Below are 16,467 nucleotides of genomic sequence, written 5' to 3' on the forward strand. Positions count from 1 at the left end.
GGTACATGAGCAGTTCATATATGAGATACGGATTAATCTGCTCAGAATACAAGCGATGGGTATAGTCCTGAGGGGCATGTGGGAGCACAAGGCACTGGAACACATGAATAAAAGGGCAGGCACCTATATAACATCAAACACCAGCTGTATATGCCTCTAGATATTATTATTACACGACTGCCAATAGGACATTCTGTTTAAATCACTGATTAAGGGAAACATCAAACTGGATTGTGTATATCCTGTAGTGCAGTGCACACTATTGAGCATGTTCTTCTGTATTTAATACAGAAAGTGTTGATTCAAAAACTACATAACCCATTTTAGTTGATCAAATCAGAGAGAGAAGTAATCAATTATCTCAAAATAGCAGCATTGGAAGGTTGAATTTAATTAATTTTGTTCTTCGTCGATGCTTCACACTCCAGTGGCGGCGGTAATACACCATAAGCTGGCTTGTCAACCGCCAATAAACCACACACGAAGAAGAAGAAGGACTTTTATTTTGGTGTGGCGGCGTGACGTCACGAGGCTGCGCCGCGCTCCGGCATTTGTTGCGGTTCGACTAACGAAAGGTTTGTTTTTAAGGTTTTAAATGAATAGGTTTCTCGAACTGTGTATTATTGAATGTAACATTGTAATAGGTTAGTTGTTTTCTAATGACCACTGTAAGGATGACTTGGTTTGAGAAACAGTGTTAATGCAGTATAGCTCGTTCCTTCTGGTTCTGTTGTGAAAGAATGGGTCAGAAACCGCTGTAGTTCCGCTAGTGACAGATGAACTGCAGTGTAGAGAGGTCAGGTCAGGTCAGGTGAGGTCAGCAGCGGGTTCTCAGTTCGAGTCCGGTGATGGGTGATCCAGTGATGGTCCAGCTCGGTTCAGTCCAGCTCAGGAGGTGTTCTCCACTCATTCAGAGCTGCTGACGCGTTTCCCGTCATGGGAAATTATAATATTGCCATTTAACTGCTTTCTATTTTAATATACTGTACAATGTAATTGATTCCTGTGAAGCAAGGCTGAATTTACTGCAGTCTTCAGAAGTCATTCTAATATGCTGATCTTTAGTCAATGTTGGAAACCGGTGTACTGCTTAATATTTTTTGGGACCTGCACTTATTAAAAAAAATTAAAAATAAAAAGTTAAAAAGAACAGTGTTTATTCAAAATAGAGATTTTTATTTTTTAAGATACTTTAAAAAAGTTTAAAGAAAGTTAAAGAAACTATTCAGCAAGGATGTGTTAAATGGATAAAATTGATAGTAAAGACTTATCAAAGAAAAATAAAAATATTAAGCAGCACAACTGTTTGATATTAAATCAGTATATTATTATGATTTCTGAAGATCATGAGACACTGAAGACTGCAGTAATGCTGAAATACAGCTGCAGAATCAGATCACAGAAATAAACTACAGTTTAAAGTATAGGTATTAAAATAGGAAACCAATATTAGAAATTGCTATAATATTTCACTATTTTACAGTTTTCTGTGATGAGCAAGAGACTCCATTAAAAAAACCAGGTCAATTATTTATTAGGCTTATAATAAAGGCCTAATATACTATAATATCTAAACAAACTATTTAAACTAATAGAATAGAACACAAACTGGAGCAGAACTTGAGCTCAGGTCTGTAAGGAATTGTTTTATAGCGGTGTAATCCTCCCTATGAGGTAGTCTGAACTATACAGCTGTGTGTGACTGTAGCTGTTCTGTGCATCCTCTGCTACTTCATCAAGCCACTCTTCTTTACGTGAGGACGGTTATTTCACATGCCATTGTGTTTGTGTTGTCTCTGGTGTTGAGTGCTCCACAGCCATTGAAGTATTGGGTTTCTACAGCGCCTCATTGGTGCATATCGTTCTCTTTCTCTGAAACCGGCTCTAACTCTGTAGCAGCAGCAGCTCTATTTCTTCTTCGCAGCTTAGAGGGAGCATTGCGCGGGAGCCCTGTGTTTAAGGTAGCCCGTCAGACAGGGCGGTAATACTTTCTGGTAGCCCAACTGGGAAACACAATAGCCCCGGGACGGCAGGCTAGCGATTTTGCCTTGTATACGGTCTTTTGCAATATTAGCCATAAATGTAATAATTCATCATCATCAGTATCATATGTTCTGCCTATGTCCATCATGAAAACGGTGTGGCTGCTGATGGATTGTCACAGGACTTTCATAAAGACAAATACACATACAATATTAAAGAGTTGGACTCCTGCACTACTCGTAGCATGCTTTCTACGGGAACACAAGTAGTCTGAACCAGTAGGCCTGTACGTAGAATGAGAAGCAGGAGTCATGAACTTAGAATTTACTTTAGACAAAGTTAGGGTTGGGTACCGAACTCGGTACTTTTAAGGGTACGGACCGAATTGCGTTGGTGTTCCCGAGTACCGATTCACATTAAATTTAAATTAAATTTACTGACAAATTTAAATAAAGCAATTAAATGATCAAAAATAATTATTACAACTACATTAACCACTTAATTGTAGAAAAAAATACTATTATTATTAACTTTTTTTAAAGGAATATTCACACAATTTTTCTACCATGTATTAATTTTAACAGTAAACCTCTGTTTGTTTGCCAAAAATGAAAACGCAAATAAAAAAAATAAAATAAAAAAATGTATGGCCGTATTTTTCTAAATGTTGAAATTGAAAGTTTTGAACTTATTATTTCTCTGAAATAAATGTTTTTGTTATTACACAGAGAATAAAGTAGCGTTGTGTACCGTGCCAGATACCCAACCCTAGACAAAGTGTTCTCTACATGTACATTTCAACTCCAGCACCTAACTGAGCATAATGTACAGTCCAATCAGGGCCGGATTAACGCACGGGCCCCGGGCACTGGACCAGAGGGGCCCAGCCGAAACACCGCTACTCCCGGACCGCGATTTCCCCTCAGATTTTTGAGGCAAGTGGATTTTGAATGCAGCTTCCAAAAGCCAATAAATAGCCGACTAATATTTTTTATATTTAATAAACGACCACACCGGTGTGATGAGATCATTCAGTGCGGCGCATCATCAGCTGCTAAATTGTTTGCTCATCTTCGCTGGCGGTCACGGAGTCAGAGACAGCCGTGTGTTTCTACAGCACTGCGCATTATAACCAATCACACATGATTCTGTTGAGCTTATGAGTACAGAAGAGACGAGCTGAAACAGCTGCTTTATTCACTGCGCGCGCTCCCTGAATGATTTCTGCTCTCTGCTGATGTCTCTCATCAGAAACAACACAGTGCAGAAGTGCGTACGATGTAAGCAAGATATTAATTTCACAATGTCAGCAACTTCAGTGATTAATGGGAGTTTTTGAGAGTGCTTTAATTCTGCCGATGATAATGTAAACGGAGTGTGTATTTGCACTTTTGGCAGAGACTATTTTATACTAACTCCGCCCAGCAACGTGTGATAGGGCCTGTCAAACTTATAAAAAACGTCTTTGAATCGGGAGTTCCAGTGGCGCTGATGGTAAAGCGCATGCTTTTGTGACTCAATCGACCTGGGTTCGAGGCTTTATTTCTTTATTTTATAGACTTTATTTCTCCCTTTTCAAATCTCATATCACATCGTAAAAGCATTTATTGTCAATAAAAATTAAAGAAATAACCAAAAAGTTGAAAATAAAGTATCGGGTAGGGTTAGGGTAGGTGTCGGGAGGGCTTTATTGTACCAATAAGGTGGCATCCATTTAATAATCTGAATTAAAATTATTAAATTTATTATTGCATACTGTTTTATAATGTAATACAATACTGAAGTGCAGATAATTGCCACTATTTTGGAGTATAAATAGCAGAAAATCCTGCTATTTTAACAGTGCAAATATAATCTATAGCTATTTGCACTGTGTAAATAACAGATCGCTAAAAATACTGCTGTTTTCACTTGGTGTAAATAGAATCCATTATTTGAATTTAATAAAATATTTGCTCAATTTCAACTGAGGGGGGCCTTTAATCAGACCGTGCCCATAATCCATCCCTGAGTACAATAGACACTATTAACAGGGCTGCCAACTTCTGCGTTAAACCTACGGCGGTTATATACATGCATGCATACAGTGGGGCAAATAAGTGTTTGATACACTGACGATTTTTCACGTTTTCCCACTTACAAAGAATGGAGAGATCTGTAATTTTCATCGTAGGTACACCTCAACTGTGAGAAACAGAATATTAAAAAAACACATTGTATGACTTTTGAATAATTAATTTCCATTTTATTGCATGAAATAATTATTTGATACAATAGAAAAATAGAACTTAGTATTTGGCACAGAAACCTTTGTTTACAGTTACAGAGGTCAGAGGTTTCCTGTAGTTCTTGAGCAGGTTTGCACACACTGCAGCAGGGATTTTGGCCCACTCCTCCATACAGGTCTTCTCCAGATCGTTCAGGTTTTGGTGCTATCGCTGGGCAACACAGAGTTTCAGCTCCCTCCATAGATTTTCTATTGGGTTCTATTCTGGTCTCATCTGACCACATGACCTTCTCCCATGCCTCCTCTGGATCATCCAGATGGTCTTTGGCAAACTTCAGACGGGCCTGGACATGTGCTGGTTTGAGCAGGGGGACCTTACGTGATGCAGGATTTTAATCCATGACGGTGTAGTGTGTTACTAATGGTAACCGTTGAGACTGTGGTCCCAGCTCTCTTCAGGTCATTGACCAGGTCCTCCCGTGTAGTTCTAGGCTGATCCCTCACCTTTCTCAGGATCATTGATACTCCAGGAGGTGAGATCTTGCATGGAGCCCCAGTCCGAGGGAGATTGACAGTCATCTTGAATTTCTTTCATTTCCTAATAATTGCACCAACAGTTGTTTCCTTCTCACCAAGCTGTCTGCCTATTGTCCTGTAGCCCATCCCAGCCTTGTGCAGCTCTACAATTGTGTCCCTAGTGTCCTTAGACAGCTCTTTGGTCTTGCCCATAGTGGAGAGGTTGGAGTCTGATTGATTGAGTGTGTGAACAGGTGTCTTTTATACAGGTAACGAGTTCAAACAGGTGCAATTAATACAGGTAATGAGTGGAGGATAGGAGGGCTTCTTAGGCTACGTCCACACGAAGACGGGTTTCTCCGTATCTGATCTTTTTTTTTTGCCTCAAATTCCGTAAACACGGAGTCGTCTCAGGAAATATCTGCATCCACACGGAATCACTGAAACCGACTGAAAACGATGTAGTACACATGCCAGACCAATATGTGGCGCTGTAATTCTGCCACAGAGATACACAAAAAAACAGAGAAGAAGACTTGGAGCATGTGCGTAAACCTTGTGCGCTGAATACAAACTAACACACAAAGCAGAAGATTTTGCTTTAATAAAACTAATGAGCTCAGTAGGTTCTGCAGCACGAACACAGGCACGTAGTCTGACATTGTTGTTGTTGTTGTCGTTGTTATGTGACGCAGCGGTGTCTGATTAGGGGCGAGACGTGGTCTGATGACGTCATCGTTTCAGAAAATATACGGATTCGCCGTCCACACGAAAACATGAAAACGGTGTTTTCAAATTTATCCACCCTGGGACCCGGTTTCAAAAATGATCGGTTTCACTCTTCGAAAACGCCGGTTTCGTGTGGACGAAACGCCTATACGGTAAAACATGTATGCGTATACAGAGAAACCCGTCTTCGTGTGGACGGGGCCTTAAAGACAAACTAACAGGTCTGTGAGAGACATATTAGGGGTTGTAAAATGTAATAATAAAAGTGTGACCAATTATGAGTAAAACTAGGCTAAAACATGTAAATATAATGTCTGGAACAGTGTCAGATGAGCCGTCAGATGCTAAGCCGACCCAGGACGCATAACTTACCATCAGACTCTCCATCACTCATGGCATTTGGTATTTCTAATACCTACCTTCCATAAATAGCCTTCTTTTAGTCATTTTGACTTTATGAAAATGAGAACCGCTAAATCAGCGAGTGAAAGGCATTTCCTAGAAATGTACAGTGTTAAAACCTAAGTGGCCTAGGTGCGGGAAGTGGGTGCTGTTTTGTTCTGTGGGCAACTGTTTAACTGTTGGGAATATATAAAACATCGGAGTGTCTAGCTACACTAAGTGCAAATAGCCCGGTTGGTGGCAAAGGCTATTTACATGAACTCCACCCACCATGGTGTGATTGGGATAGTCAACATTACAAAAGACGGTCATTAATTGTCAGATTCAGTGGCGCAGATGGTAAAACGTGTCTCGCTCCTTTTGACACGATCGACCGGGGTGCAAATCTGCCTTTTGGCACACTTTTTTTTTCCCTTTTCAAATTTCAAATCACATCAGAAAAGCATTTATTTTTTAATAAAAATGAAGGAAATAATCAAAAAGTTGAAAATAAAGTAACGGGTAGGTTATGGTAGGTGTAGGGAGGGCTTTTGTCCCAATAATGTGGCATCCATTTAATAATTTGAATTCAAATTAAAGATTTACACTCAGTACGTTACTATTGCATACTGTTTTATAATATAACAGTGTAAATAGCATATCACTGTGATCTATGATCGCAAGCGTACAGGAAAAACAAGTCAGGCGTTTAGAGGTGATTGAAGGCAATGCAGCCAATCACAGGTGTTCAAGAAATCAACAGATATGTCTGTGATTGGCTGCACTGCTCAGCGCAACCAGAATATGTTGTAAAGATGAGTAAAATCACAATATTTTCACTTCACTTCATTATTTTCACACGCATATATAAATATATATCTATATATACTACAGATCAATGAACAGGCTTGTCTATAAAAATGTGAAGGACTTTACAATTCATGTTTGCTTTAGGTAACCTACCGCTAATGTTGATTTTTATATCTGTTTAGAACTAGAACACATGACAGCACACTACAGACACGATATACTTAAGTTCGTTGAAGAGATTGATCATCCATTGAAACGAATGTCCCATGTTAATGTGGGTGTGGTTTGGGAGCATGGTAAACTTCCCTAAAACAGTGTAAAATACGCAGGTACGGTCACCGCGGAATCAAAGCGCTGTATTATGCATGATACCAATGTACTAGTAAATAGAGCAAAATCAGACAATAGTGTTCCTAAAATGTAAGTCACTTAATATTAACTTGTTGATTGTTTAACTGTTGTATAAACTCAATCACATTTGCAAACTCCCTTTATAAGCATTAAACAGCTGTCACAGATAGTTCGTTGTGATCTCACTAATGTACAATATAACACACTGCATAATGAATATATTTCAGTTATTTTCAGTTACGTATGTATAATTGCACTATTATACAATTCATTAAATACAAACTGTAAATCATGGAGTATGTGTTGCTGTTTTTTACCTGTAGTGTTAGTTTTCAGTGTGTTTTATTTTGTCCGATCAGGTCATTTAAGGGCGTTAACTATCACTCTGATTCCCTTACCAGTGTGCTGTCTACCGAACGAAGGAGCTGATAGAGACGCACTCAGAGGTTTAGCTTTATTATTATGCATTTATTTTTTCTTTCTGTTAATTATTCTCATCATAAACATGACAAATTGTCCAAACACACAGAAAACTCCTGCTGAATCAACGGAGATCCACGTGACACTGTTATAAAGATGACGTTTATTAAAGAGGAGAGTGAAGACATGAAGATCGAAGCAGTATTCAGTCTGAAACAAGAAGATACTGAGGAGCAAACAGGTTGGTTTTCATTCTCAAAGCTGAACTGTCATTTGAGCCTATTGATCCCCATACAAATGTGCGAGCATACAGTACAGAGACACATCTGGATGCTCACAGAGACACTGTTTGCCTTTGATTATCCTTGCACTTTGGGTTATATTTAGAATCTCAGTAAAAGCCTAAGCCAGGGTTCCTCGATTAGTTTTCGCCGAGGGGCGAATTCTGCCAACAATACTAAGCCAAGGGCCACTGACCTACATACAGTGCCCTCCATAAGTATTGGAACAGTAAAGACTAAATTGCTCTGTTGGCTGTGGAGTCAAGACATAGGCTATACAAATATGATTAAAAGAATGAATGAATATGAGACAAATGTCACTTTTATTATTGGGTGATTCAACACAGATGTTTTACCAGCTAAGAAGTTCAGCACTTTTAGAGTTCATCCCTGTATCTGATGAGAGCATAAGTATTGAACAGTTGCCTCACAGGTCTTTCTAAGTGATCAGGGGTCTCATTTATAAACGCTGCGTATGCACAAAATGGGCATATAATATGCTGGATTTATAAAAAATAAACTTGGCATAAATGTGTACGGACATTCTAGACTATGCGTACAAACCCTTTTGGAGTGAGAAGTAAACGATTTTAAACTACGTTTTCATTTCGATATGCAATGACAGTAAATATTCCACTCTCATTAAGCACTGAAATTACTAAAAGTAATTACGCAGAAGTTCAATTAAATTTAGACACATAGTGGATGCATTTGATCACTTTTCACGAGGAGTGCTATAGGTGCACAATAAATTTTTAAACTAAACTGCAGATCTCATGTTACAAGAATTTTTTATTTTTTTGCGAGAACAATGATCATGGCGTGCACTTACTTCGATATTATGGCGGACACAGCTGGATACGGTGGTTGAACGGTCAGTCCATTGTCCGGTTTGAATAGGGCCAATGATCATATCTTACTGTACAACCACAGCTGCACGGACGTGTTGATGTCGTGTAAAGGCATCTCCAAAACACAAAAAATACCACTGTATTTGAAGAATACCATTAAAGGAAAACAGTAAAATTTGCACAATTCCTTTTTAAAATACTTTCAGTAATTTGCCGAGTTAGACAATTGTATTTACACTGCAAAAAATATAGGCCTATTAGCTGTTTCCACTAAAAATAGATGTTCAGCTTATGGTGACTTTATCAGCAAAACTGCATAAATTTAATTTAATTTGAGTAGTTTAAAACAATTTAAATGCTATATAACCAGTGTAAAAGAATGAGGTGAACTGTTTTAAACCATTTTGTTTTTATGGATATTTTCATATATTTATTATCAAACTTAACAAGGAAAATAATGTGTAGGCTATGGCCCAAATGGAATTACAGTCAGGATCTCATATTTCCTTATTTGTACCTTTGACGGTGTCACATGGATGGGAATATGCATGGAAATGATATGCAAATGAGGTTATGCATAGTAAAACTAGGCTTGTAAGCTCCATATATGGTGATTTCTGGGAGGACTCGGGGTGGAGATGCACGTATACACAATTTTCCTCTGACTGGGATGTATACAGATTCTGGTGTACACATGGTTTTATAAATCTGAAAAAAAAATCACACTCAAAATCTAGCTTTTGTGCGTACGTACACTTTTAGGAGGAGATTTACGGAGAGTTTTATAAATGAGACCCCAGCTGTGTCCTGTTGCATTAATTCTTCAGATATTAAAAGCAGGGAATGAGTCGTATCAGTTATATCCATTACTTCTGTAATCTGAATCTTGCATTCGATGATGACACACAAACCAGGATGAAGATGAGGGAGCTGACTTTGAGAGAAAAGCAAGCAATTTAGATGCTAAAAGAAAACAGGAAGTCAATTAGAGCTCTAGCAAAAACAAAGGGCATGGAGAAATCAAGAGTTTTGAAACCACCAGCAACCAACAACGACCTGATCGGCTGAGAAAACAACAGTAGTTGATGACAGACAAATCATAAAAGCTGTGAAAATGAACCCTAAAAGACGTGTCTGTAAAATCACCAACAACTTCCAGAAAGCTGGGTGATGCTCTGACAATCTACTGTCCTCAGGAGACTTTGACACAGAATTACAGATGCTACACAGCAAGATGCAAACCTCTGACCAGCACCAAACATAGAAAGACAAGATTAGAGTTTGCAAAAAAGCACAAAGGTGAGCCAGAAGAGTTTTGGAACTGTGTTTATGGACCGATGAGACAAAGATGAACCTTTATCTAAGTGATGGGAAAGCAGAAATGTGGAGAAAAACAGGGAACTGCAATGATCCCAAGCATACAGCCTCATCTGTAAAGCATGGTGGAGGTGGTGTCATGGCATGGGGATGCATGGCTGTCTCTGGAACAGACCCTCTCAACTTTACTGATGACTTAATGTATGATGACAGTAGCAGAATGAATTCGGAAGGGTACAAAACCATCTTGCCTACCAATATTCAAGAAAATGCCACCAGATTCATTGGGAAGTGCTTCATATTGCATCAGGACACTGACCTAAAACACCCTGCAGTTCAGTCAAGGAGTTTATAAGAGCAAAGAAATGTAAAGTCTTAGATTGCCCAAGTCAATCTCCAGATTTAAATCTGATTGAACATGAATTTCAGCAGCTGAAGAGGAGAGTAAAGGCAGAAACTCCCCAAAACAAGCAACAATTGGAATTGGCTGCATTAAAGACTGGGAAAAGCATTTCAAAGGATGAGAGCAAGAGTCTGGTGATGTCTATGGGTCACAGACTCACTGCTGTGATTGTGTGCAAGGGATCTGCAACTAAATAATAGCTCACATCAGATAGAGGGATGAACTCTAAAAGTGCTGTTCTTTTTATTTGGTAAAACATGTATGTGTTGAAACGGCTAATAATAAAATGTGACATTCTGTAGTTTTGTCTCATATTCATCTTTTAATCATATTTGAAAATGTCTTGACTCCACAGCCAACAGAGCAATTTTGTCTTTACTGTTCCAATACTTATGGAGGGCACTGTATGTATGTATGTGTGTGTGTGTATATATATATATATATATATATATATATATATATATATATATATATATATATATATATATATATGTGTGTGTAACAATTCTGAACATTTTTGCATTTAGATACAGAAGAACTTTCCCTGTTGAATATATATATATATATATATATATATATATATATATATATATATATACAAATAAATATATATATATATATATATATATATATATATACAAATAAATATATATATATAAATGAACAAACAAAACATCTGGATCTCCATGTCTGCCATGCAAATCAGCTGTTTCTGGTCATCTCTAGACTGGATCTCTTCTCTCCACTTTCCCTAATTGCAGATTCAATTATGAGATCTGTCAGCATCAATATTTTTTACTTAGATTTTATGGGGGATCAAAACTGTAACACTGTGTGTCCCAACCAGATGTGACGCGATGCGATTAAAAGTATCTTTTCCATGTAGTGTTTGTCCTAACAACTGGTGACAGCGACACGGAGTTCTATTTTATAAATGTTTTTTATTTTCTGCATCGTCGCAGCAGGAACAACACAAAATATGTCCGTGATAATCTCAGGTAATGAGTATGTGCTTTATTCAATGTTAAAAGTGTCTAATGTGTGTTTGAATATTATTTTGTGTGATGTTTATAGCCGTCGTGAAAGCAACAATAGGCTACTTTAAAACGGTGAACTCGCGGCGAACCAACATCCACAACACGGATGTTTTCACTCACTCAAAACTGTTCACTTCACATTTGAATCACCTATTTTCTGTGTCCACTTCTCTTTACTTCACACTTGCCATGTTTTTGCTGTCACATTCACACTGGGCGCGACAACGCATTGCAAATCATTTGAACTTTGTGTCAGTACGTTATAAATAGAACGAGTCAGCAGTTTACTGTCGGGGATTTGTCGCGCACCGCATCCAGTGTAGACCGCATCACTTATTATAATATCTATTGTATCTTGTTGCGTCGCACTGCTCGCGTCCGGACACTTGATGTAAGTTAATGTCGCTTTCTGATGCTGCATTTGAATTTCCATGACACATTATTTGAAATTTCAAACATTTTTCTCTCACGGGCCGCCTATTGAGGAACCCTGGCCTGGTGTAGTGTTATTAAACATACAAAAGAGTGCATGTCTGCCTATTATCAAAATCAACTAAAGATCCCAATTGGAAGTTATTACGCTTTTACATCGCACCCAGTGTGAAACGGCCTTTACAGTCAGTTTTTATTGTGTGGCGTTAACGTGCATTTGTTTTATTACAGTAGAACTGGTGCCACTGAAAGAGGAGAGTCAAGAACTGAATGAAATGAAAGAGGAGGACAAGCATGAGGAACATCATGATTATATAACTGAAAATAAATCCACAAAGACTGAAGAGACTTCCTCACGAAAAAGAGCCCAGAACAAATCTTACAAATTGTGCACCTGCCATCAATGTGGAAAGAGTTTCAGTCAAAATCAAAACCTTAAAGTCCACATGAGAATTCACACAGGAGAGAAACCTTTCACCTGTCAGCAATGTGGAAAGAGTTTCGCTCAAAGAGGGAACTTAAAAAACCACATAATTCTTCACACTGGAGAGAGGAATTTTACCTGCCCTCAATGTGGACGGAACTTTAAACAAAAAAATGGCCTTCATTCCCATATGAGAATTCACACTGTAGAGAGGCCTTTCACGTGTGATCAGTGTGGAAAGAGTTTCACATTTATACTGAGCCTTAACTCCCACATGAGGATTCACTCAAGAGAGGACCGCTTTATATGTCAGCAGTGTGGAAAGTGCTTCAGTTATAAAAAAAGCTTAAAGACTCATATGAGAGTGCACACTGGAGAGAAACCTTACACATGCTCTCAGTGTGGAAAGAGTTTCAGACACAAAATATCCCTCGATTCCCACATGAGAGTTCACACTGGAGAGAAACCTTACACATGCTCTCACTGTGGAAAGAGTTTCAGACACAAAATATCCTTTGATTCCCACATGAGAATTCACACCAGAGAAAACCCTAACACCTGCAAACTGTGTGGGAAGAGCTTCTCACGAAAAGGAAATCTTTTGACTCACATGACAGTTCACACTGGAGAGAAGCCATTCGCATGTGACCAGTGTGGAAAGTGTTTCAGACTTAAAGCCACGCTTAATGAACACATGAAGATTCACTTTAGGAGATAACGGCTTTAAATTTGCTTTTAATTGACTTTTGTTAAATGTGGGAACTTTTTTAATGGAGGGTGAGTAGATTTCCCACTACAGGTGGCCATGTAGTTTTGTAAAAGTTTTTTTTATTTTTTTTTTTACTTTATTTCAAAGTTAAGGATTCGTTAATTTGAATATATATTGAACCAAAAACTATCATAACATCTTAGATGATAATTCAATATACTTTATTTTTGACAAAACATCCCATGTTCCGGTAGTGACTTCACATTTGCAATAGTGACAGAAATGCTTTGGTAGCGACCACAAAACATTACAGAACTTTAACTCACAAACTAAAACACTACTAAAATACAAAAAAACTACATAATTGTACTAATGTGGTGTTTGTTTCCCCCAAATTTGAGGATTATGTGTCCCCTTTTGTCACTACCAAAACAATGATGATATGTTTCAGTCATGACTTTTTTGGTAGTGAAACTCCACCAAATGTTTCTGTAGTGACAGTTTTAGATACTTTTGAACCTAACTCAAAGATGCTAATCGGCACACGGTTAGTTAGCACAGTTCTGAACAGTGGTACACATGTAAAAAACAAATCTTATGGTATAACACCTTGCGGGCGCTGCAGGATTTCAGTCCTTCACGGCGTAGTGTGCTAATAATTGTTTTCTTGGTGACTATGGTCCCAGCTGCCTTGAGATCATTGACAAGATCACCCGTGTAGTTCTAGGCTGATTCCTCTCTGTTCTTATGATCACTGAAACTCCACGAGGTGAGCTCTTGCATGGAGCCCCAGTCCGAGGTAGATTGACAGTTATTTTGTCTTTCTTCCATTTGTGAATAATCACACCAACTGTTGTCTCCTTCTCACCAATCTGCTTGACGATGGTCTTGTAGCCCATTCCAGCCTTGTGTAGGTTTACAATCTTGTCTCTGACATCCTTGGACGGCTCTTTGGTCTTGGCCATGGTGGAGATTTTGGAATCTGATTGATCGATTGCTTCTGTGGACAGATGCCTTTTATACAGGTAACAAACTGAGATTAGGAGCAGTCTCTTTAAAACAGTGTTCCTAATCTCAGCTCCTTACCTGTATAAAAGACACCTGGGAGTCAGAAATCTTGCTGATTGATAGGGGATCAAATACTCATTTGACTCATCGCAATGCAAATCAGTTTATAACTTTTTTGAAATGCATTTTTCTGGATTTTTTGTTGTTATTCTGTCTCACTGTTCAAATAAACCTACCATTAAAATTATAGACTGCTGATTTTGTACATTTGCCCACTGACAAAGAAATGATCAGAGGATCAAATAATCCCCCCCCCAACTCACTCACTATGTGTGTGTATATACAAACCCGATTCCAAAAAAGTTGGGACACTGTACAAATTACAAATAAAAAAGGAATGCAATAATTTACAAATCTCATAAACTTATATTTTATTCACAATAGAATATAGATAACATATCAAATGTTGAAAGTGAGACATTTTGAAATGTCATGCCAAATATTGGCTCATTTTGGATTTCATGAGAGCTACACATTCCAAAAAAGTTGGGACAGGTAGCAATAAGAGGCAGGAAAAGTTAAATGTACATATAAGGAACAGCTGGAGGACCAATTGGCAACATGATTGGGTATAAAAAGAGCCTCTCAGAGTGGCAGTGTCTCTCAGAAGTCAAGATGGCAAGAGGATCACCAATTCCCCCAATGCTGCGGCGAAAAATAGTGGAGCAATATCAGAAAGGAGTTTCTCAGAGAAAAATTGCAAAGAGTTTGAAGTTATCATCATCTACAGTGCATAATATCATCCAAAGATTCAGAGAATCTGGAACAATCTCTGTGCGTAAGGGTCAAGGCCGGAAAACCATACTGGATGCCCGTGATCTTCGGGCCCTTAGACGGCACTGCATCACATACAGGAATGCTACTGTAATGGAAATCACAACATGGGCTCAGGAATACTTCCAGAAAACATTGTCGGTGAACACAATCCACCGTGCCATTCGCCGTTGCCGGCTAAAACTCTATAGGTCAAAAAAGAAGCCATATCTAAACATGATCCAGAAGCGCAGGCGTTTTCTCTGGGCCAAGGCTTGTTTAAAATGGACTGTGGCAAAGTGGAAAACTGTTCTGTGGTCAGACGAATCTAAATTTGAAGTTCTTTTTGGAAAATTGGGACGCCATGTCATCCGGACTAAAGAGGACAAGGACAACCCAAGTTGTTATCAGCGCTCAGTTCAGAAGCCTGCATCTCTGATGGTATGGGGTTGCATGAGTGCGTGTGGCATGGGCAGCTTACACATCTGGAAAGGCACCATCAATGCTGAAAGGTATATCCAAGTTCTAGAACAACATATGCTCCCATCCAAACGTTGTCTCTTTCAGGGAAGACCTTGCATTTTCCAACATGACAATGCCAGACCACATACTGCATCAATTACAACATCATGGCTGCGTAGAAGGAGGATCCGGGTACTGAAATGGCCAGCCTGCAGTCCAGATCTTTCACCCATAGAAAACATTTGGCGCATCATAAAGAGGAAGATGCGACAAAGAAGACCTAAGACAGTTGAGCAACTAGAAGCCTGTATTAGACAAGAATGGGACAACATTCCTATTCCTAAACTTGAGCAACTTGTCTCCTCAGTCCCCAGACGTTTGCAGACTGTTATAAAAAGAAGAGGGGATGCCACACAGTGGTAAACATGGCCTTGTCCCAACTTTTTTGAGATGCGTTGATGCCATGAAATTTAAAATAAACTTATTTTTCCCTTAAAATTATACATTTTCTCAGTTTAAACATTTGATATGTCATCTATGTTGTATTCTAAATAAAATATTGAAATTTGAAACTTCCGCATCATTGCATTCTGTTTTTATTCACAATTTGTACAGTGTCCCAACTTTTTTGGAATATATATAGTAACAGGGTGAACAAGACGTGAGGCATGCAAATCCATGTACAAGCTTTTATTAATAAACAGTCAAAAACAATTTACTCAAGTAAATGGGCGTGGTCTTCGAACAATATCCAGTGGGCTTGACGAGCAGTAATCCAGGTACACAAGCAATAGTCCAGGCAGGGGCAAACAGAGTCTAAACGGAAGGCAAAGGGTTAATGCAAGATACAAGGCAAAAGCAAAGGAACCAAACAAAAAGACTAGACTTAAACTAACAATAGAAATGGAAACTCGGAAAGGCTCTGTAAAGCAGCTAAAACTTGGAGAGTGATAAATGCAGAACAATACAGAAGAGTAAACAGAAAACACACACAGAATTGCTTGGTAAAGTAGCTAACACTAGGAGAGTGCTAAACAATACTTAGCAATGACAAAGAGGAAGTCCAAGGCTTATCAAGTGTGTGTGATCGGCTGTGTGTCGTTAGTGCAATGGATGATGGGAACTGTAGTCCAATGATGAAGTAGAACAGTAGTGTATTGCAAGAGTCCATGCGGTAAGTGGGTGACCTCTGGTGGTGAGTGAACGGAAGTTCATGGACCGGATTCGTGACACATACAGGTGCTGGTCATAAAATTAGAATACCATGAAAAAGTTGATTTATTTCAGTAATACCATTCAAAAAGTGAAACTTT

At 38.6% G+C, this 16,467-nt stretch overlaps 1 protein-coding gene across 1 annotated transcript; it reads left to right on the forward strand.

Moving 5' to 3' along the window:
* The first annotated feature begins 494 nt into the window (after positions 1-494).
* LOC306862449 (uncharacterized protein) lies at positions 495-15,730 on the forward strand. Its single transcript, XM_079405258.1, has 4 exons — positions 495-575; positions 7,399-7,443; positions 7,527-7,658; positions 11,970-15,730. Exons 3-4 carry the CDS (start codon positions 7,574-7,576, stop codon positions 12,878-12,880), a joined length of 996 nt encoding a protein of 331 aa, XP_079261384.1. The 5' UTR covers positions 495-575; positions 7,399-7,443; positions 7,527-7,573; the 3' UTR covers positions 12,881-15,730.
* Positions 15,731-16,467: the final 737 nt, after the last annotated feature.

The sequence above is a fragment of the Barbus barbus genome (assembly GCF_936440315.1).
Source record: "Barbus barbus genome assembly, chromosome: 4".
Lineage (NCBI taxonomy): Eukaryota > Metazoa > Chordata > Actinopteri > Cypriniformes > Cyprinidae > Barbus > Barbus barbus.